At 41.3% G+C, this 24,197-nt stretch overlaps 1 protein-coding gene across 2 annotated transcripts; it reads right to left on the reverse strand.

Annotated features, from left to right (window-relative positions):
- Positions 1-297: 297 nt before the first annotated feature.
- On the reverse strand, positions 298-15,596 carry LOC120730492 (DNA-binding protein RFX7). 2 transcript variants are annotated; one of them, XM_040026902.1, is made up of 10 exons: positions 15,172-15,596; positions 12,741-12,774; positions 10,831-10,916; positions 10,411-10,449; positions 10,198-10,320; positions 9,990-10,106; positions 8,085-8,169; positions 7,783-7,990; positions 6,611-6,906; positions 298-6,518 (listed from the first exon to the last, which is right to left on the reverse strand). In XM_040026902.1, the coding sequence occupies exons 1-10, from the start codon at positions 15,297-15,299 to the stop codon at positions 3,147-3,149; spliced, it is 4,488 nt and encodes a 1,495-aa protein (XP_039882836.1). In that variant the 5' UTR covers positions 15,300-15,596; the 3' UTR covers positions 298-3,146. The 2 variants fall into 2 exon arrangements, with proteins under 2 accessions (XP_039882836.1, XP_039882837.1); XM_040026903.1 differs by lacking the exon at positions 10,411-10,449.
- Positions 15,597-24,197: the final 8,601 nt, after the last annotated feature.

Here is a 24,197-nt window from a genome sequence, read left to right on the forward strand (position 1 = left end):
AAAAATAGCAAGTTATTTTGTGTGATATCTGTACCTTACCTTACACCAGTGGGGGTTTTTTCCCCAAGAAATTTTAGTTCATTTTTACTGGAAGATTATTTATTATTATTTACATTTAATGAATTTTGGATGTGGATTTATGTTTTGTGGTTGTGTATCGTTTTTGTTTTTCCTTGTGGAGGATTTCTTGAGAGAATGCCTGTAAACCAAGTTTCCCAGTAAGAACAATAAAATGACTGAACGTGAACTGAAGCGAAAGAAGAAGAATGAGCACTTAAAACGCGCGCACAAAAAAACCTTCTTTAAAAAAGTTTATTGGCTTTTAAAACCACTTTAAAAATCTCACCAGTGAGTACTTTCCATTGAAAAAAGAAACAACGCGATTGCAATATTAACAAGCTACTGTACATTAAGCGAAACACCAGACAACACCACAGAGGAGGGTTTTTTTTTTCTCTACTGGTAGAAATGGACAAGATAGTCTGACAGAGTTGGGTCTGGGTCAGTCAAAGGTAAAGAATCACTGCTTGATGGAGCTTCGGAACTCATAAAGAGGTGCATTTCCTTCATTCAAATTCAAATATCAGTGCCATATTGTTAAAGAAAAAAAATGAAGAGAAAATGTTAAAATAAAATACTCTTCACAAAATGCATTTTGCAAAAACAAAATACAAACAAACAAACAAACAAAAAAAGTAAAAATTGTCAGAAAACAGTCAACATAACATACAGAAGAACATTAACTTAGTAAACAGCACACAACGAAAATGATGTAACTCATGAAACTAGCACTGCCAGTCTGGTTAACAGAACCTGCCCAAATCACAGAAGACAGTGGTTACCAAGAATACAACGTACAACAGAAGTAATCACACATGCGTGCGTACAATCATTTATCAACATAATGAGCATGTAGGTTTTAAAAGGTTATTTAACTTTTTTTTCCCCTCAATGCTTTATATTCTCATGTAAGAGAATGAGTAAGAAATGTGTATCTCACTGAGATTAATGCACATTTTGCTACAAGACAATTAGTCATTTTCTGACAATTCACTGAAACTTCCTTACTCGTTTTGTTGTAAAAAAATTGTTTTTTTTTTTCATTTTCTCTTTTTTTTGCGGGCATCCATCATTACATTTGTCCATAAAGATGTGGCAAAGCCATGTGTCATAAAAATTTAGTGCAATAACGTGAACCTCCAAAGTTTGTTGAAACGTGAGTAATCGCTTTTTTTTTTCATTTGTTTTTTTTCCAGTGTCTGCTGAAAGACTTTGAGCACAATGTCTGTCACAGAGATGTTTGCAACCAGCTAACAGTATCACAACTTTTTTTTTCTCAATATACCATGCTATTGATCCTGCTCAAAGCACACATCACTTCTGCAACTGCAGAGACCTTTGAATAGAACAAAAAAATAAAACTAATGAAAAAAAACATAATCAGCAAGCGAGACCAGACAGCATTACTTTTACGACACACTGAGCCAGAAATGTAACACACAACATACAGTATCTTGCTGACTATAAATCTGCTTTTTTTTCCTCTTTTAAATGGCACATACTTATTAGCTAGAATAATGGCCATAATATAGTGTCTTGATACATCAAATCTCTATGTATCTATCCTATTTACAGATGGAGCTTAAACATGACTTATACAACATTGACAATAGCCAAAAAACTCAAGCAAGCATCCTACTGTATCACTTAGCCTACCTGGCTAGCAGTGATGGCTTCAACATGCTTTCAGGTCCATGGTTACCTATAAAACATAGGACAGTGACCATTTCACAAATATACATACTGTACATAAGATTTATCTAACTTCATCCTTTTCTGCGAATTCAATAGATCTCTTTTATATCTCTGAGGCTGCCCGCTCCCGTTGTTGTTAATGTTTACAAGGAGTGTTTCTACGTGTAATAATCTCTTATGATTTTCAAACAGAGCATCTTTGGTATGGACATAAGGCTGGATCTTCACAAACATAATAATGTAATTTCCTCTTGATCTCAAGATGACATCAGAACACACTTCAGCCTCCATCCTCCCTTGTAAATGAGCCTTCTCCATACCATTGATATTCTTATCCAAGCTGGGCGTACAGCATGCCAAAACCCCCCATTAAAATAAAAACAACCTCATGACTGTGAGTGCGCCTGCCATGGTATCGTGAAATGACGGCATATCAAATTCCTCTAAATTCTTTAACGATAAGGGCACACACAGTGTAGTCGTTAGCCTATACAATACATATCTATACTGAAACACTGCGGAACAAAAACAATAAGAAGTAGTATTGAAAATATCAGAGTAACAGCTGCCTTGATATGATGAAGCTCTGGATGGTTCTGAAGATATCTTAACATTATACTATATACAGTCTCTCTAAAGATGGCGTAAGGCCTTGGACTTTGGAAATAAGGCAGCCAGTTGTTGATTCCTTTCAATGTATCGTCCACAAAGTGGCCTGAATCCCCATCTTCTCACTACAGATTCATCTACTCCCTTTATAAGATAATAAACAGTACAAGAAGTATAGGCTTAAGAAAATTTCACTCTCGGACAATGCTCAGATGTGAATCAGTTTTTCCACTGATTTGGTATATGATAAAGATCATGTCATAAATTCAGCACCCGGCAGCTTAAGAGGCTACCCTTTTAAATATTCAGATATGGCAGGCAAATGTACTACAACTAACATGTGCATATACTACAATATCGTCTCCATTTGGTTGAATTTGAACTGCAAAAGCATATGTTGTTGTTTTTTTTGGTGAAGTCTCTTGTGCCAAATTTCCTACCCATCACTCTTCCTTAATTGTTCATCAAATACAAATATTGCATTATTGAAGATTACCCTTCTCCTAACGTTCTTAATTAAGTGCACGCGGCCACTGAGAGAACTCAGATGAGGGATAAAAGTGGTTCGACACTGAAACTCTGGGTGACAAATGCCAAAAAAGGGGAAGGGATCAATTAAACGTCGCGTGTAGGAGAGATTTTCTGGTACGCCTGGCACTTTGAACAGAACAAATGGCAAAGTCCAGACAAATCCCAACAAACTAGAGTTTAAAAACAGATTTACTACATATGCACAAAACCAAACAACAGAGAACAGAAGTCTTACAGAATAAAAGATAACATTAACCCAGCATCTCTACTGTAGTAGGCTGGTCTTTGCTTTCTAGCCAGTCAAAACCAGAGTTCACAGTATCACTGCATATCTGCTGAAAAAGCGGGTCGTTCTTCAGTTCTTCCAGTGTTGAGTCTTCATATTGTTCCTGCTGTTGATTGGGATCAAACAGTAAGTTGGTGTCCAACGTGTTAAGGTCAGTGATGCTACTGGACAGATCTGAGGTCAGTCTGATGTCGTTTGAGAAGTCGGACGCCACGGCGTTGAGCTCCGAAGCTACCTGACCTACCAACTGGGAACTGGGGTTGAGGCCATCATCCCCCAGCAAGTCCTTGACAGTGTTGTTGAAATCCAGCTGTTGCTGTTCATCCTCCACCTCCTGCTGCTGTGTGCTCTGGAGGAGCAGCTGTGGCTGTGTTTGCACTGGATTCTCCTGCAGCTGCTGCTGTTGCTGGTCTTGTTCACCAGAGCCCACTTGTGCTTGGCTGTCCCCAGTAGAGAAACCTCCCTGTTCTCCACTTCCGGTGGTGAGGTAGCCGTGCTGCTGGAGCTCAAAGGCAGCAGGACTGGAGCTGACGGGCAGCTGAGTCTGATGAGCAGTCCCTGCAGCAAAGCCAGGCGTGGTCTCCAGGATCTGTGTGAGGTTCATACGGGCCGTGTAGTTAGAGGGGAGGTTGTTTATGCCTAGACCGCGGACAGAATCATCCCCGTCCGCTTCCATCTTGCTGAGGAGAACATTCGTGATTTTGGCCGTGTTGCTCTGACCCTGCACGGGCAGCATCTCACTCTGCATCATGATGTTCAGAGGTACAGACTGGCTACGCTGGACCATGCTGTGGACAGAGGTCTGGCTGTTCGACAGGATGCTGAGAACCTCGGAGGTGATGGGGGAGTTAAAAGGTGAAACCACAGCGCGCGTTGTCGTGGTGGTACTTGTGGTGGTGGTCGCGGGGCCAGTGTTGCCACTGAAGTTTCTCTGGCGCACTGCTGGGCTAACACTGCGGCAACGGAAAGTACTAGATGCAGAGGAGGATGAGGCCTTGCTATCTAACGGTGCCGGCACAGCAAAACTCTCTTGTTTTGTAGGAGTTGTTACAATTTGCTGCTGTTGTTGCTGCTGCGGCTGTTGTTGTTGCTGCTGCAGCTGCGGCTGCTGCTGAACTGGAGAGATCGGGGTCAAACGGCCAAAGTGAGCAGCATCCTGTCTTGACTGAGACTGAAATGACTGGCCAGGAATTGCAAATGCATGTGGCTTACGAAACTGATCGTCCACCAGGTCTTGGTAGCTGGGCAGAATGCCAATGCTATGGTTCGACAAAGGACCTGAAGAGTTGCTGTTGTAGCGGTTGTTGATCCACTCCAGCTTGGCCTTGTCAGGGTGGGTTGCCATGGGCCTTTGCATGGGCTTGACAGGGCTGCTGGAGACAATACTGGCGTCGTGGTAACCTGTAATGCTCGAGTTAATGGGAGTAAAAGCAAAAGGGTTCCTGCACTCCACGGGGCTCGGGGGGACGCTGCTGCTGCAGTTGGACAGTGGTGTGCTGATAGGGGTGTGACGACCCATGGCGCCATCCACAGGGGTTATGGGAGCCATACGGGAGCACGGGCTCTCCCTCGTCAGGCTGTGAGCGAGCGTCATTTCAGAGGTAGGGGTGGGTGTCGGGGTTGGTGTCGGCGTGGGGGTTTGGACTGGAGTGGTACTGCTGTGGGCAGACGGGTAGAAGGTAGTAGTGGCCTGGTGAGTGCTGAGGATAGAGCCTTGACTGCTGGCTGACTGACCTTGCAGGGTAACGTCCACACAGTTACCGAACAGACCCTTCAGCTTCATCTGCTCCTCCATTTGGACTAGCTCCTCCACAATGCTGTCTTGGGTCATGTCATCATCATTGAATGGGAAATAGTCCATGTTGGTCTGAGAACCTGCAAAATCAACCATTTCCTGTGTGAGGGTGAGCTGGCCCGAGGCTTCAGAGGGTTGGGCTATGATGGAAAGTTGGTCAGCAGGGGCTTGTTTGTGTTCTGCTGGTATCTGCTGGGCAAACGCCTGCTTGCGAAGCTCATCAAGGTGCCCCTCCTCCCATATTGTGCTCTTTAACTCACTCATCACAGAGGCTTCGTGTGGTCCTGAGTTGGCTTGTATGGCACAAGGATCCCCAGTGATCTGCTGCAGCAGCGCCTGATCGGTCGTGTTATTTCCCGCCGCCCCAGTGCTGGTATCGGGGCTGACAGAAGGGTCTTCGTGTTTCACCACCAGGTCTTGGTGTTTGACAACAGTCTGGGTGCTCTCAGTGTGTGTGATGGGTGAGTCAGAGAGTGCGAGGATCTGTGTGGGCCCTATAGAAGTGTGTTTCACTTTGCAGGGGGCACTCTCTGGTCTAGCAGGGGTTCCTGGTCTGGGGATCCTCTTCACTGCAGCGCTGACTCCGGGTTTGGGATTGTCAACTAGAGCCAGCGGCTGCTGGGATATAAACACCCTTTTCACTGGAATTGCATGGGATTCCCCACCTGTGCGCTTCCTGGGGCTCTTGGCGTCTGCGCAGGGATCCTTTGATGTTGGGGTAACAGCAGAGGAGCCGCTAGATGATGCGTTGACACTGGAGTTCTGATTATCAACAGTCAAGTACAAAGTACTGTCATGGCAGTTACTGTTATTGCTGTCCTGAGTCCCAGCTGCAGCTACAGAAGTAGGAGGAGATGTGGAGTCATTTTTTATCCTCGCCCCTTTGTCTGGTCCTGGAGAACATTTAACAAGGAAACTTGGCTCACTGGCAGCCCTGAACTTTGCCACTCTCTCCTCTTTGGCTCCTACAGCAGTTTTCTCCATGCCAGAGGCAGAGTTATTGTCATTTCCGGCTTCAGACACCACTTTGGCGTCAGCAGAGGGCGTGGGAGTAGAGGCAGGAGCACTAAGTCTGACTGCAGGAGACTGGGGGGCAGCAGAACTCCCACTTTGTAACTGCTGGGATTCATCCAAAGCAGCGGTGGTGCTCACGCCAGCTGAGGCTGGTCGCACAGAAGTGCTGCTGCTGTTACTACTACTGCTGCTGCTGGGAGCGAGAGCGATGGCTGTCATCTTCACCACGTTCACTGAGCTGACATGGGGAGTGGGCATCACAGTTTTTATTGGGCTGTTGGTGATGAGCAACGTGGGGGGTGAACGCAGCGTGATGGCACTGGTGGCAGAGGGCTTAGGCAGGATCTGGGCGTACCGTGTACTGTGTCGCGCCAGCCGGTCACCTACAGGACTAGCTGAGATATTCTGAGAAGTTTTGGGGGACTGTTTGAGAGACTGAGTGACCACTTGAAAGTTCACAGGCAACACTTTTCCTTCGGCTGTCCCTACGGGACTGGGTGAGGTCATCAACTGCCTGCTTCTCTGTACCTGGGAAAACAATGAGAACATAACAGCACATTTTAAGCAAAATGATCAACAACTTGTCAGATAATAATTAAATAGAAAACTCAGTCACGTACCGTCACTGGGCTAGGGACAGCTGCTACTACGATGCCTATGGTAGGCTGAGGGGAAAGCAGAGCAGGGCTGCCACAGGGGATCGTGGGGCCCGGGGTACTGGCCTCTGTTCTCTTGACCTGGGTCTCAGTGGGCAAGGGTGAGTGAAGCTTCTGCTCCTGCTGCTTCTTCTGGATCTTGCGTTGCAGTTGCTGCTTTGCATCAACAGAAGGCGAGGGCAGGGTCTTCACCTGGGGCTGGAATGAGTTAGACTCCGCTGTCGGCACAAACGCAGAAGCTGGAGTTGGTGTCTTCATTCCTATCAAGACATACGAGAGGAAAAGAGCGGTAGATCGTTGGTGGTGTTCTTGTCTTGTCAAACATCTCTGCTGAGGCATGAGCTGTCTGCAGTTCTGGATAGTTAAAATTCAACAAACATGTACTGTGTGTAGCCTAACAAACATTTTACAGCACACAGACATCATGGGGATGGTTAATTTAGATAATGCTTAAAAAATAACTACCTAAATAAGGCCTTGATAAGTGTCAAGAGGGCTACTGATTGGTGTGAATTACTTCAAGTCGAAGTGCTTTGCATAAACATCAGCTAACATCAGTAAATACACTCTCTTGTGCAGATATGCCAATACTGGTTAACAAGACTGATACTGGCCAATGCTGGCTAAAACCGATTGTTGGACAATAACTTGGTGCACTCCTCGAGTATGTGCAATCACGATTTTACGTGACAGGTTAGTTTTAGAAAGATTTGCATTATGCACGCTGTAGCTTCACTTTAAACATGAAGTCAGTTTTTTCATTTTGGTATTTCTGCTTTGTCGCTTGCAGTTCAAGCATCAGCGTGGCAGAAGCCGTACATTTATTTGCAATTTGTGACTGACGGTCATTTCTGAAACAGGACTTTTGATTTGCATTAAAGGCTGGGCCCAAAAAATTAGGATCACACTTAGAAAACACTCTTGAATCAGTGAGATGGAAATATGTAAAGAAAGAATAACAAACAGCAAATTATATTTTTTGACAGACGGTGGCTTTATGCCTTCCGAGCTTGTATATCTCAAGTGAAAAAACACAATGTTTAAGATGTACTACAGTGCCCAATGAACTTCAAACTTACATGCACACGAGACAATAATGAAACAAACACGCCAACAGATCAATAGGACACCTTTACCTGTGGGTGTTCCGGTCATAACAGTGAGTGCAGCCATGGACTTAGTACCGATGTAGTGGCTATTAAGCAGAAAACGAGCCAGGTCCTCCACGTTGTCAAACTGACGGCTCAGGACCTTTTGAGCCCACTCACACACTAATCCACAAGCTGCAGACCTCATTTCATCTTCAGCACTCGGAGACTGGCCCGTTGGCTCCATCAGTTCACACTAGTGAGACAGAGCAGAGCAGCAGGGAGGTGAGCGTCAAACAAATTTTTCAAGTCTAACTATCTGGATCGGGTTTTTTTGCAGGCAATCTTACCCCATCACCAGACTTCTGAAGATCCAGGTTGGGTAGGGATGGCATGTGAACAAAAGCTTTCTTCCTTAACCCGCTATAACAGTATGTGCGAAGGAGTTAAGGTTTCTAAAGCATGAAGACTGTGCAAACCTAAATGGTTATAACATGCCGATATTTGTAAGTTTTTTTGAAATTCTGCCCTAAAAATATGACACCATCTAAGGTCAGTCATCAGCCTTTCATCTGTGAGCCAAGGATTCCCTGCTACTACCTTTCTACTTCTGTAGCCAGACTTTCTTGGAATTTTGACAAAATAGTTCTCCAGGCTTTATGAAGGTATTTCAAAGCTTTTCTCTGGATATTTGCTGTTTTTTCTTTTTTTACCATTTTCAGGGGAATGTTGTTTAATTTCTTAAGCCACTTCACACTAAACTATGAATCATTCAAGCACTAAAAAGGCACTTAGTTCAAGGGATGAGCAAGTGTTAACACAGTTTAACAGGCAAAAAATATTTTTACACTAACAAGCTGATTCCCAAAGAGATAATAGTTGAAAATGTGGCTTCCCAGCGTGGTGTGCAGTGTGTCTTTAAAAATATCTGAGGGCACTGGACTCTTTTTGAGTTCACAAACTTGTATCTTTTCCCTTGGTTTGGTTTCTTTTCACACAGCAAAGACTCCAAGCAAACTCCAGTTGAACCAAAATGCATCACCACAAACCACATGAGAACATTTAGTCTGCTTACTGCTCAGACGCGTCTGGTGTGTGAGCAACACAAGCAAATACAAGAAGAAGGTGCTGTGTTTTGGCCTTATAGAGATAACATGGAGAATTTACATTCACTTTACAGCTAGCTGCTAGCCCATACTGACTACTTATGCACTCTGCACATCTAGGTTACCATGCTGCATCCCAGAATTCAAGAGAAGAAGTTCAGCTCAAACTTGCTGCACGCACCTGCTAGTTGGCTCGGATCACGTTCACACCATAAATGAACCGCTCGCTTGGAAGTGGACTGAGACCCCCGACCATGTTCACACGTGCACAAGCAAACCACACCAAGATTGAAAACTATTTTGGCTAAACTAAAAACTGGCTAAACACCGCAGGTGTGAAAGCACACTAGGAGAGTTCAGGTATTTTGAAGAATAAAGGTTTTCACACCAAATATTGACTTAGAAGCTTTTTAGAATTGTACTAACTCTGTGTTGCCTTGTCTACTGTATTGACATTTATGTTTGCATGTTTCAGTAAATCCCTGCAACTATTTCCCATTTTCCTAGCAAAATATAAAGAAAGATGCCTCAAGACTGTTTAACTTTTTTCTTTCTTTCTTTCTTTCTTTAATAAATAAAGGAGCAGCTTTGAAGCTTCCTCTTTTGGGGCAGCATGAGAACATGAAAAAAAGACTCAAACTGGGCGTGACAAACACCCAGTTTGAGTCTTTCTTGGCATGTAAAGCCGAGAACTTTACTTTTTTCCCTTGAATTTTTTCCCCCTGAAGCTTTGTAATCCCCTTATGTTGTCTGGCCATAGGGTCTGAGCTCAGGTAAGCCTGTCCATAAAAAAGGGACCGTAGCAAATAAATGGCAAACTAAGTTACATGCACTCTGGAACTTAAATTCACAGAAGCCAAGCAATGATAACTAATGGCGCAACTCCTCTCTTGACTCTATCCTCTGTGGAATTTTGAGGTTTTAATATATTTATAAAAAGCTTATTTTAAGCCCAGCTAGTAGTATCATGTTGAGATGAATTGCCTAAGATCTCTGCAAGCAAACATTAATGATCTACCTGCTCATCATCCATACAAGCCCAACTGCACACATGCAATCACCTAAAAGAATCACTCATGTTGGAAAAAAAAAACGAAGAAAGAAAAAAAGAAAGAAATACAACCAGGGTAACACTTTGTTTAAGGATATTTGGATTTCCCTCTCATTCCCAGACGACGTGCCTTCATGTTAGGAAAGACATTCTTCATGATCTTTCCAAAGTCTGCTGCACTCAGTGGATTGTAGCCGAGATTGTCACAATAGCTCCTTGTAGGAGAAGAGAACCCACATGAGATTATGACGAAACTATAACTGTCTGAGAGCAGATCGCACGTCTTCTGCAAGGTTATCCACTTACTTGTATTCATCATACACCTCTTGCTTTGGGAGGGAAGTCTCTGGGTGCTCTTCTAGGTGATTGCGTATCCAGTTGAATGCATACATCTGTTGAGTACGGCTTGACGACATGGAACTCTGATCACTGAAAGTGGTGCATAAGAAAAAGACATTTGGTGAGGCAGTACCCTCGACTGCGGTGCATCATTTCTTGTTAATACAGAAACTTTAATACCATAATCCAGGAGTGGAGGACCCCCTCTCATTCTCAGTCCAAATGGGCAGAATTTGGGGGTTGGGGTGATGAATAGATATGGGGAAACAAATGAAACACAGACAGCTAGGTATAGCAAAAGTCTACAGATTTCAGTGGTTCAATCATACAGCTGAAATGTTGAAGAAAAAGAAAAAACCCTCAACAGTGACTTAAATTCAAATTCGATGCCCCTCTAGCGTCTATCAGCCTAACCTGTGTCTGTGTAGCAGCCAGTGGATTTTTGACAAGCAATGAGACAGTGCCGATAATGTAATGAGAGCCACAACAAAGCATGTATTTGTGTGTGCGTCTGTGTGTGTGCGTGTGTGAGAGAGGGGAAAAAAAAAAAGCCAGAGAGCAAAGTGGAAAACTTAGTTTAAGTGCTCGCCTGTGACATACCTTTTATCATTGCCACTGCTGGGACCAGAAGGCAACTTAAGGTAGAGGTAGAGCTTTTCGATGTCTGTAAACTTCTCAACATCTTGCTGTAAAAATAAAAACATCACAGAGAGGAGAAAAAAATGAATATGTCTGAAGAGTTTAACACACGTGCTGACGAAGGCTGTGGTCAGGCTGATGGTTTAAAATCTGGTTCATAATTCAACTCAAACAAACACGGACTCTGGAATTACAATTGCATGCAAGAATTTTATTATTGATCCCAACTTAAGTGCTTTTCATCTGGTTTCTAAGAATGGATTCATCTCACCTCTTCCTTTTGTATTTGCCTCTTTGTTGCTAGGGGAACCAATACTTAAATGAACGAGGTGAGAGCTGTCAGCCAATAAGCAGTGAACGAAGACGCTATTTACTACACATCACTGCTGCAAGCCCTGAGTGAATTACATACACAGGTCCTGACCTGCTGGGCACTGGCTGGAACCTAACTCTTCCCTTTTTAAACTTCCTGAACTTCTTTTTGGTTTTTAAGTCTGGTCTGATGATCAAAATCACATCACACCTATGTATTTCTTAAAAGACTTGCATCAAAAACAACTGCAAATGCAGATTATACTGGTGGAAATTTCTCTCAGTGCTTTTCTCTCTAAAGTTACACAAGGTTTTTACTGCATAGAGAAACTTTTGGCAACCGGCAAAGAGATTTTAGCCAGAGCCAAAGAAAAAACTACAACAAAACAACACTGGAATAAAACTTTGCTTCTACTAAGTGTTATTAATCTGAGCTTCATTTACTCAAGCATAAAATTTGCTAATCAAAGAGGTCAGAAAACAAATGCAAGGCAAAACAGACTGCCACTAATCTTTGAGGTCTGATTGTGCACAGCCCTCCCAAAAAATCTCACTCTGCAGGAAAAAAAACACTTCAATGTGTCACCTGTTCAATAATTTTTTTCTACATAGTTTAAGGCATCTAGTTTTACCATTTTTGCATGACAACAGTGGATGTTAGTGGCAAACATTTGTCACAGGCAAAAAAAAAGAAACATATACATTTTATCTGATTCTAAAATGACAATATCATATATGTATCTTATTACGATCTTATTAATAACAGAATATACAATTTGGTACCTTTGACATAGAAATTCTGTGCACATAATGATATGCCGATAGTAACTCTATCAAACAAAGTTATTAATATAACCACATCTCAGTGCGTTATGAAAAAGCCGCCCTTTTAGATGTTTATTTACTGTTTTATGTGGAAGCATCAGAGGAGTCAAAGAATGGATTTTTTTTTTAAAAATCGAGACAAAAATGGAATAAAGCCCAAAAAACAGCGAAAACAAAAACATCTGCCTAACACCAGACAGAGGTGTTGAAATTAAAATCCAGGCTCTGTCTGCTTTATTGACGACAAAAAATAGACAAAAGCTTTATCACGTCGCTTTGATGTTACTGACACTTCTTTGCAGCTGCATACGGCGGCGAGACAGAGGGAGACGCAGCAGTTTGAGAATAATCTAAAACTGTGCATGAATAACCAGCTGAAACCAAAATACAAAAATCTTCATATATTTATATAAACATTGGAAACACTTTTGTCATTTGCTTCGCACAGTACAACAAAAGGCATTCATGAACATAACATTTAATGTGTTATATGTGTTACTAAAAGAAAAAAAGAAAAAAAACACAATATAGCATTAAGATTTCTGCATGTAAATGTTAGTTAATCAAATTGAAGCTTTGTCTACTCTGCTTCATCAAGCATGAAACATATTTAATCATTTATATGATTTAATGAAACATTCATTGCACAACTGTTCTCCGAACGCAACAACAAACATTAACATGACTCTGATAATGAGGGGATTGCAGATTAAGCAGTATTTACTGATACTCACCAATATGCTGTCCACTTTTGATTGTACAGATTTGCTACAATGAGAAAGAGATAAAAATTCAAGAAAGTGAATAAATAAGAAATAAAATGTCATGGATGCATGCAAAATTTTGTCAACATTTCAGCAAATAAAAGAAAAAAATCTCCCTTCCGGGTTACATTATTTTTGTACGTCGTTCAATACGACATATTTTATCATTCGCTGATATACTTTGAGGGCATCTTTAATTTAAATCAGAAATTTATGAATATATTAAATCTGTAAAAAAAAAATGACATTTTGAGTCCTCTCTCTGGCAGATTCTCTCTAGGTCGCTCTCTCAAGATGAACTAAGGCAGCGGTCCCCAACCCCCGGTCCACAGACCGGTACCGGGGCCGCCAGAGTTGAGGCTCAGCTGTGAAATGTATGGTTTTCAGAGGTTTTATCAGTTCTTAGCATTATTTTTTTTAATCGTTTTTATCATTACTCTGGTTTCCCTGGGTCTTTTCCTGTGTGTTATGAATAAATCTTCTTCTTCTGGTACCGGTACTGGTTTTATTTTGTTGTATTTATCCGTGACACCTTAAAGGCCGGTCCGTGAAAATATTGTTGGACATAAACCGGTCCGTGGAGCAAAAAAGGTTGGAGACCGCTTAAGTAAGTGACTGAGTTCCAGGTTTTGGTGGTGTTGTCTTCTGTATGCTTCGGGTCACTATCATGCTGAAATATCGTCTGTGTAAGTTTTTTGCATCGTGTCTCCACGCTGCAGAAAGCTGGCATCCAATATATCATCACCAGCGCCTTACTGTACGGCTGATGTTAGCCAGACTGTGAGTAACAACTAGTGCCTGTATCTCTTGGTCACTCTCCCGACCAAAGCTCTTCTTAGACCATCACAGAATTTTTCTGAATGACCAAATCTAGGAAAAATTCTTGTTAATTTCCAACTTGGCTGGAACCCACTAGCTTTTTATGCCTCACGGCCAGATTTAAACATCTATGGAGATCGCAATGTGGGTTTTTGAATCACACCCAACCAATGTGAATCTGCCACAGGTGTCCTCATTTACTTGCTACTCTCAGCGAAACGCTTGGTGACATTTTATCATCATTTTAGGGTTATCACGAGCAGATGCCGACTGTTTTTTGTTTGTTTTTTTGCAATTAAAAAAAAAAGCAGCATATTTTGAGTCTGGTGTTACTACACAGTAACGCTTCCATGCCATACCGGAATCATAATAACAGGGAAAATTCCGATGCGATTAACACTGCCGAAGCCTCCGTAGCGTGTGCAACAACATGTAAAATTAAGCCTTCACTAATCACATTTTATACAGCACGTGCTCGTCCATACCATGATGCCGACGCAAATAACACGGTGGCCGGTTTCAGTTAAGAGACTCGTCACTAGAAATATCACAAGGCTAATCAAAGCAGGTGTATCAAAGGAAGATCAGCTGAATATTTATGTAAATGAAAAGTTTCACCTTTTCATATGAAACCCCAGAAAACTAAACACACCAGAAAGCACGTTTGCAGCTTGTCACAGCTGGTTATTGTGTGTAATGACTACTTCAACTTAACCTTTTATTTTTTTTAATTAAAGCCTCAGTGTAGTATGACATATCATCTGAGCAGACACGATAATAGCAGCAAACGTGCATCTGGTTAATCTTAATCCCAGTGCTTTTAAATTTGCGACGTGCTTCTTTTTCCTTGTGGTCTTCATGAGTGATCTTTACTTTATCACTCACGCGCTTCTGACTCTTATCTACGCACAGATGCTGTTTACATCTTTGGCTTCCTTTTTTTTTTTTTTTTTTAATTGCTTTCTGCTGGAAATGAGCCCGTGTGGCCATTGATCTCTTTTTTTCTAGTATTTAACATAAACTTAATTTGCTGTAGAGTAATGATGAGGTAAGGGAGGGAGGAGGGACAGAAACTGGTGAGTAATATCCAAAGCCACAGTGCACAAAATAACGTACTGGTTTTTCAGAAGGAGCATTTCTATTTATAAACACACGTTATTCCCCCACATGATGCAGCCCTCTCATTAGGAGCATTAAATCAGAGCGAGGCTGGACGTGTGGAGCTGCCTGCTTTGACACCTGTCATCCCGAGCATCAGCACCGCCGGTGGAGTCGGTGTCATCTATTATAACATGGCCTCCTATGGCTCGATGCTAATGACCATAGCTACCCCTGTTGTAGGTAACCCGACGTTACCGTGTCGTTAGCGCACAAACAGGAACCAGACGGAGCGGCGCGGCTCGGTGCCGTCGTGTTTCTCTGAAATATTTACGCCTAGCACGGCAGCAGCCGTGTTGTTTTTCGGGCAGCTTTTTGTGCAGCACACTGCCTCCTTGCCACTCCACAGTCAGATACGCTAATTACAAGGCTACGGCTAGCGAAAAGGACAGTGTGGCCGCTTGTGGATCGCTTCCATCCTTACCAAATTGAATTCTTTATTTTGAACTGTAACGCGTTAGCCTCGGGCCCCTGGAGTCCTGGCACCAGCGCTGGAAGAGAGCCTAATCCCGAGGCAGGCTTCTGACCAGGTTGTTGTTGATCATCAGCCATCACGATGGAGGGGTGGTGGGGGAGCTTTAACAAGTAGGCCTCATCCCCGGCTGTGCACTGCACCGGACCCACCGCTGCTGGAGCGGCTCAGTCAGCTAGGACAGCCCGCTGAATCCACCACAGAGCATGGCTACAAACACTGTGATCTGACCCTCGCGAAGCACAAAACAAAACCCCCCAAAAAACACCCGGGAATACAAAAGGCATATCGCAGGGGTATCTCCGCTGCCGCAAATTGCACGCCTGCAGCAGCCAGCAGCAGCTACAGACGGAGCTGCCTGCGTCAAGACGCACGCGAGCTGCAGCGCCAGACCGGAAGTAGAGAGGTTTTTTTTAGGGTGAAAATAAAATCCCGATGTTTGCCATGTCGAAAGTTCACTCATATGCGTGAATCTGCCTTAAAATAGAATAGTTTATGTCCTGAAGCTCATAGCACGCTTTCAATCTAAATATCGATAATATCGATACCAGCGCTGGTTTTTATCCTTCAAGTTCATACATAGCTCACTGAATTGTGTTAAATTAATTATTTTTTTAATGAACCTTTTTGTGTCAACTTTATTTACAGCCTGTAGCACATCTAAACAACAGAAGCTGATCCAAAGTGCTTTAGAGACGAGCATATTTATTCCAGGTGTCTAAATGTGTGTGTGTGTGTGTGTGTGTGTGTGTGTGTGTGTGTGTGTGTGTGTGTGTGTGTGTGTGTGTGTTCAAAATTTGCAAATCGGTGATGAATTATCTCAAAAGTCACAACACACACCAGGTAGGAAGCATAAACTTGTTTTGGCTGCTAGAATAAGTTTAGGAACTGCTAATACACACCACAGTGTGTGAAACCCACAGTTTCTGCACTTGAAGTAATTGAGAAACCTGCATTTAATTACATTTTAATTGTTAATTGATTTGAAAAGTTAATCTAGGACGCCACTGACATTGCCCCGTAGAGCCATCCATTTTACCCTTATGCTTATCCATTATATTATATACATTTAAATTTACTTACCTTTTCTAATCTACATCTTTGGAGTGACAGAGGAGGATGCTAAGGATAGGGTGAGATAGAGGCAGATGATCTGCTGTAGTGATCACTAAAGGGAGCCGTTGAATGAAGAAGAAGAAGAAGAAGAAGAAGAAGAAATATTTTAATGAATGATAGCTGGGCACAGCTGTTATCTAAATGTCTGTGATGTGGTTTTTTAAAATTATTATTATACTTTATTATCTTCCACTGCAGACCAAAGAATTGAACAGGCAGCTGAAAAATGTCCCTGTTGTTAATAAGAAAGACATTATTGATCAAATTATGTTAAACAAAAAAATAATTCTTGCCTTAAATTTTCTTCAGCCTTATGTATAAACTAAGCAATGAAGCAAATATTGGGTGGGTCTGCTCAATTCTATCTGCCTGATAAACTTAGAAACTTAGTTTCAAGTAACAGTGCACGCCGTAATTGATTTAAACATGACACACCATTATCCCAACATCTGCCTTTGAAATTTGAAAAATTCCAGGAGGCTTTTATTTGAAAAGTCATCAGCGGGACTTCAGGGTCTCATAGCGTCTCACTTGACGCGCTGTAGTTCCCATATGCACCTGCAGGGGGCTGCTGCAGGAAGCTGGTTGATCAGATAGTGACAATGACGGGTAAACAGCCAGGATGATATCACTTTGCCATGTAAACCAAGCATTTATAAACAAATATATTGATCTCAGTATGTACCGACACACTTGAATAAAACGGTGATCGAAAGAGACGATCGACGAGGAAACGCTGATACACCAAAGAGGTGTCACAGACAGGTCGCTCCAAGATTGTCTTTGCTCATTGAGCAGCTTGCTATGTTTTTTCCTACTTCGGCTGAAATCTGAGACACAGTCGGCAGGAAAAAAAATAGCCCGAGAGCATGACACTAATCGAGACCATCGGCACCAGATCTAAATATAACGTTTACTTATGCCACATCTGCCATAAATGAGATATTTCCACGTGGCAAATTAATTCAGTGGTAATAACCTGTTTTAACCAACGCGTGATCAGCAGTGGTTTATAGAGCTCCTATAAGGGAAAAATGCATGTGAAAATTCAAAAGAATGAAGTAACCAGAGCAAGAAAAACAAGACCTAAATAAATGCTTATTCATGACTTATTTTATGCTGCCATCTGTTGATGGAAACTGGTAATGTTACTCCACTACTCCACTAACGCCGCAAGAAAGCAACAGACACACATGGGTGGGTGGGCATGTATGAGCAAGTACACAGTGACTGGAGTGACCTCATGGCTCCGAAGACAAGAATAACAGGAAGAAGAGGAAACTGTACCAATGGTGCTGCTCGATTTCTGCTACTTCTGCAGGACTTCATGCTGCTCTGCCCCAGCTGTGTTTGTCCACATGTTTGTTTAATGTCCACAGGACTGTGTGTGACAGCTTCTCTCTTTGCCTTTGCAGTGGCTAAGCCTTTATTTTTTCTCAGTGTGAGTGACCTTATGAGTCAGAGGCCCAGGTTAGACATCCAGGTGTGGAGATATTAAAGTTACTGACAATCCAGTGCATGGCTTCTATAGTTGAATGTTACAGAGTTTAGTGTGCCTGCAGTGAATAGCAGAGAACTGGCATAGAAATTAAACTCAGGTTCAGCTAGACGGGTTATTCTCATTTTAGCTTGTGTTGCAAAATGGGACGAAATAGTATTTGTGAGTGAATTATTCCTGCAACTAGTTCCTTGTGAAAAGCACGGCAAGAGCACTCAGTTCATTTTCTATTCCTATAATTAAGAAATAGTAAAACTCACTGATCTGGTTGATTTTTACACACTGCACAAATTATATATAAAGAAACAAGGACACAAACTGCTTCCTGGGAATATTCTAAAGTGATATTCTGAAAGAGACAGAGGATACAATTTGGGGAGTTAAATTTAAAACATGTATCTGTACATGTCAAAAGGGCTAAAGTCTAAAAAGCGCCACTAAAACATGTGTTTTGCACGGTATGGGATGAAATGGGGCTTTGATCAGGTGTTCTCACAGACTATTTAGTCTATATGTATGTGTGCATGTGTATCTGTGAATATGCAATACTGGGCCTGTTACTGGGATTATAAAACCAAATACATGTAACAAATTATAATAAAGGATTTATGACGTAATAGAACAAGAAGGAAAAGTGATAATTATTTGTTAATAAATAGTGGAAAAAATAAGCTAATGCTTCTTCCTGCTCCTTGTTTGGAACATGTTAAGCTATTTATTATAATTATTATTTTTTCTTGTGTTTTGTTTGTGTTTTTTATTGTTGTTGCGTTAACGTGTTCAAAATAAAGCCACACATTACATTACAATAAAAAATGGATTGTATTGTATCACAGGAAATAATGTGTACTGATGCACATTACATGCCACTCTTATCATAGGAAGGAAGTTGGTGTCAAAGCCTGAGTTGAGACGCCTCTGACGTTGTCTTTTAATTTTTCTTCTAAATGTACAGTAGCTGCATTATATTTGATGATGTGTATAAAATGCACTCTCACAGATATCCCCAGTAATTATAAGAAGCATGCATGTGGTAGGAAAAGCTTCTAAATGCTTTTTCCAGTATGGACTTTCTCCATGATTTTTCCTGAGATTAATTCAGTTTGGTTTGGATATAAAAACATGGGTTTTACTCCCTAATCTACTATTTCGTATTTATTTGTCGCTATATAAACTATTGTTCTATTATAAGTGATAGAAAAAGTATCCAAATACACATTTTATTTGTTGGATGCTTTTATTGTGTTGTTTTCATTTAGGAGCTTTACAAAGACTGTGTTTGTTCAGTGTGCGCTTAAACCTCTGTTACCCTTCAGAAACGGTTGCTTTCATTTTATCACCGGAGAAAAAAATGTGTGTAGCTGTTTCTATAACCCTGTGGTAGCCTCATCATGATTATGTTGTGCAGGTGTCAGGAATCCAGGCCAGTTCCTCAATTTAAAAAAACAGTGTTTGTGTTGAGGTAGTTTTGAACATGCAGACATCTACTGTATGTATGTTATTGATGTTTTATTTGGTATTAGAATTCATCTTTTTTAAATCATCATATTTCATGTAATTCACTTTAGTTTTAGGATTATTACATTGTCCCATTAATGCATTTGGGCTCGCGGAGCACCTACAGCAAGTTATATAATACTGTTTTGGTAAATGGCTGTTTCACTTGCTGTTCATGGAAAGTCCTGCCACCTATTTTGCATCTGAGATTTAGATTACTGCCTATTATTAGATGTCATAAGGTCATATTTGCTGAGATTTATGTGGCCTTGTATTTACAGTGTTACCCGCTGATTAATGAGAAATTATGGAAACATCTTGAGCGGCCAAATATTACTGTAATAGGGCCAGGTTTGGATAGCGGGCCACTATTGGCTCACTACTGCTGCAGTGGTTTAGAGAGCTCATGAGGCAATATTATGTATAATAAGTTGTCCCATAGAAAGCACACACGTGGCACAAATGTTGAAGTTTTGTGTGTGTGTGAAATGTAAAGAATTTTGTTTGTCATAGGGATAAAACTCGATCCACTGCTGATTCAGTACAAACCAAACTTGAAAAAAAAGTCAATATTCCCATGTGTTACTGGAAATAAGATGTTTATAACTTGGTTGTACCCTAAAACCTACAAGAGTATGAACAAAATGTATTACTGGCCTAGATATTCTGGAAAATTTACCCCATCTTTCCATTGCTATCACACACATCCATCAAATGTTGTCATCTCTAACTTGTTAACAACACCGGGGGTGTAGAACGGTGGCTCTTTATCTGAATTTCAAGAAAACGTTGTTTCCTTGTTAGTCAATGTTTTCTCACTCTATTTTTGACCTTTGGTTGCTGGCTACTCTGGACTGATTTATTTTACTGTCAATCTCCTGTCACTTCTGATTTGGGATAGAAGCCCTCATCTCTGCAGTCTTTGCCCTTGCTCATTCCTCCAAATGTTAAGTTTTGCTCAATGATCTCCTCAAAGTGGCATTTTGGTGGCCATTTCACACCACACTAAAAACTTACACGTATCTAACCCTCTTCTTTTTAGGACATAAATTGGACTTCAAATATAAAGCCAATATTAAAACAAAGGATAACACAACAGAAGCCCAAGATTTCTTTTGATAATTTTAAGAGAAATGAACCAATGCTGGTATCCCACGCAGTAGCTTATCAATGTTTTGTTTGTTGTACAGATTTAATTTAATGACACGCTTCCTGTTGATCTAGTTGGTGACATATAAGACTGGCGGTGACCTACAGCCGCTTCTCCTCATAGGTGCAGATGAATGTGGGACTGCGAGGTCATTGTGGCGGAGAGGACAGTCAGTCTGGATCTCACGTGCAGCCGCGGCCTGTCCAATCCTCTTACAACCCCCACTTCTTTCAGCATTCAGGCCAAGATCAGCTTGCTGTGTGCAGGTCTTATCCTGAGGATACAGAAGATCCTCGGTGCAAAGTCACGCCAGCACGTATCAAACGCCACGGTAACACATCTACCTCATGATAGCTTTTGAGATGCATTCACTCACACACTTTTTCAGAGAGTTATCTGCACATATCTGCTCTATGGCTTTTAAATTTCATTGCTTCTCCAGATATAACCCCATTATAATGAAATCAACAGATAAATTTGCCAAATCAAACCATTTTATTATCTATTTGTATGCTATTGTCAGCAAAACAGTTGTATTAGAAAAAAATAATTTATTTCTAATTAAAGAAATCCAAAGCTCATTAAAGAATTTGTTTAAGAGGTTCAAAAGAAAAAACACAACTAGTCAGTGAAAAAAACCCGATGATTGCTGCTGTTTAAAAAAAATCACATGATAAAAAACTCAAATACAAAAAAAGCCAATTATTTAATTGATGAAAATGCTAAAAATCATCAGTGGCACTGTTATTTCTGTGTTCTGTAAAAAGAAGAAAAAGCACAAAATCTGTGCCTGCCACAAGGAAGCACTTTCAGTCATTTAACCTGTTATCAGACCCTCCGCTAAAAAAACAAGGATCTGACCACAATGTGTTAGTACTTTTGCTCACTTTTTCCGTTGGCTTATCAGTTCTGTAACAGGGTGAAATATGGGAGTCCCTGCTTTGACGTCACTTACACAACCTTTCCCAGGCCAGGCTGTTATTACAGATTTTATTCAGTGTTTTTTCCCTTCATTTTCTTGGCATCCTGTGGAAGAGCGGATGGGAAATTCTGATGTCATCAACCTTGGCACAGCGGGACAGAGGAGCATGCAGACCCTCAGGGTGCCACTATTGGTGCCCATGTGTTTGTGCCCCGTAGATGGTGAAATAGATGGTGTGGTGCTGCCCGCCTGTGCTGCACCTGCGTCCCAGCATGCTGATTGATCAGTTTGGTCATGTGGAATGTCACCATCTGCTCCCTAGTCCCACTCACCCCTTCTTGTGTGAATGCCAATCACTGGCAGGAAGATAGTTATTTAAGCCATGTCAAATCAAGCGCATGGCGAAGAGCAATATGCCAACAACACTTGAAATGTGCGTTGCAGGCATAGTAAGCACAACAGCACATCTTACATAAAAAGACTAACCATAAGAGCTGCAGAAGAGGTCTTTACTTCTGGTTCCCTTTTCAGTTTCGAATTATCTTCTCACATCTATGCAAAATTCAAATTTGATTACTGAGTTTAGCAATCATGCTGTGCAAGTGTTTCTATGTGTTTGCATGTGTAATTCCTCATTTAATTTTGATCACGACTCCTTATTTGTTTTTCCTCCACCCCCCCTTGGGTTTCTCTTTTTTTCTTCTTTTGTTAGCTTCTTAATGGCCAACAACATATCAGGGGGCCATCAGGAGTGACATTCCTCTTTGTGGAGCGTCATAACCAATGACATTTCAACCGTGGCAAAATAAAGATATGCAAATCGGAGCTCATTAACATTTGCATTACCTGTTTGAATAATCGCACTTCTGACAAGGCAGCAATTAGCTAAGATTGATGCAAAGTTCAGGGTCAGGGGACTGTATATATTTGCTCTTGGATCATTTGCCCAAGATATGTGTGAGTGTTGGTGTGTCAGATAGAAGAGCTGATCTCTGTCAGCGGAAAAGGTCAGTCAGTGGCCACTGGTGTACCTGAATACCTGAATTAAAATAAAAACAAAACAGCAACACACAAATATATATATATATATGTATGTATATATATGTGTGTGTGTGTGTATATATATATATATATATATATATATATATATATATATATATATACATATATATATCTGGATGTATTCTATAAATTTAGAATATTTACTCTTTATGAGCAGCATCTTTTTAATAAAGCACAGTCCTAAAGGTCAAGAAATTGTTGTTTTGATGAAGCCGAAGTGACTGACCTCCTAACCCAATTGAGCAGTCAGGATTAGACTTTACCTTAAGGAACCTGAGTGCACTGCACAGCTCACCTTCAGAACATAACATGTTTTTCTACTCTCAGCTCTATAGTTTGCAGTTTATTCAGTAGAAAACTGTCATTTAAAAAAAATGCATATTTATAAATTGTAATTAAATGATCCCATAATGGGCAGCCACGGCAGACACCAGGTTAAAAGTTTAAATATAAACACAAATTTCAAGATTCTAGGTCGCTGTTATTTTAGCCACTTTGCTCCCACTGCCCTGCGGTGTTACTGTAAACACTGGGGACGATGACTTCAAGATAAAGGCTTTGCTGCTGTCTCGCTTGGAATTATTTGATTGGATTCTAGTGATGGCTCTTTGAGCCAAAAAGCTGTGCCAGGACAGTGTGCCACACTGTGCATCACGCCAACCACAGTGTACATAAGATCACAAAACATAGATTTGCTTGTACTATTCAGAACTCATTCGCTTTATTAATCTTTTCCCCCCAGATATGAATTTGTGACTCCCAGATGTTGTGCCTTGAGGTGAGTCTAGGTGTGCACATTACTGCTGAAACTGCATAAAAAGCAATTAATTAGACTTAAAATTACTTAGACTTTAAGCGCAGATCAGTGGGTATGCCTGACAACAAAGAGCACAAAACTACAACAAACTACGTCATAGGTGCCTTCACCTAATAATATGCAATTAAAGAACATCTCAGATCACATATAGGCCATTTTCCCCACAGGTGTGGCTTGACATTTTTTGGCTTTACCTTTTGTATGCTTTAAGAACCACCGGTGTAAATATCAGTTGTAGGGCATCAGACAGCGGCTTTGGCCTCAAACAGGATGTCTGACTGTTAATGTTACGCATCACCCAGACAGACTGCAGTATTAATAACCTTTAACCCAGCCGCTGGAGGAGCTTCTCACGCTACACGTGCCTACAAATTAAGACTAGTTTCTATTTATAAATGTGGGTCAGACAAGGGTGTGGTAGGCTGTCCTCTGTTTACTGGAAACCTCTACCTGTCTAACGGGAGATTAGTGCTCTCTGGTCCTGAGGAGGGGATTGCTTCCATGAGTATTTTTCATGCAGGACACAATAACATACAAAGAACAAAAAGTCAAGCATAACCTCAGTGTTGTAGTTTTTTCTTCTTCTTTTCTTTACCTTGCCCAGGTGTTTGCTCGGGTTTAGGTGGGATTTCCCTGATTGTTATTTTTTACTTAAAAAAAATTCTGTTCATGTCCAGTCTCCATGACAATCAAAACTGTGGACAGTAAAATTAAAACAAGAGCAGAAAAAGAAAACTATCTCATAGCCATGTTTATTTCACAACCATTTTATTTTAACACTAAAAAAACAAAACAACAGGTTGCTCATAATATAGATGTCCACTCGGTAACAGCGTCAACTCCCGGCCACCCCTCGCTGCTGCCTGAAATGGTCCTGCCCTCATTTGCATAAGTTGTCTGCGGGTTGCTGCATGAC

The sequence above is a fragment of the Simochromis diagramma genome, unplaced genomic scaffold (assembly GCF_900408965.1).
Source record: "Simochromis diagramma unplaced genomic scaffold, fSimDia1.1 OVJJ01000293.1, whole genome shotgun sequence".
NCBI classification, from domain to species: Eukaryota; Metazoa; Chordata; class Actinopteri; order Cichliformes; family Cichlidae; genus Simochromis; species Simochromis diagramma.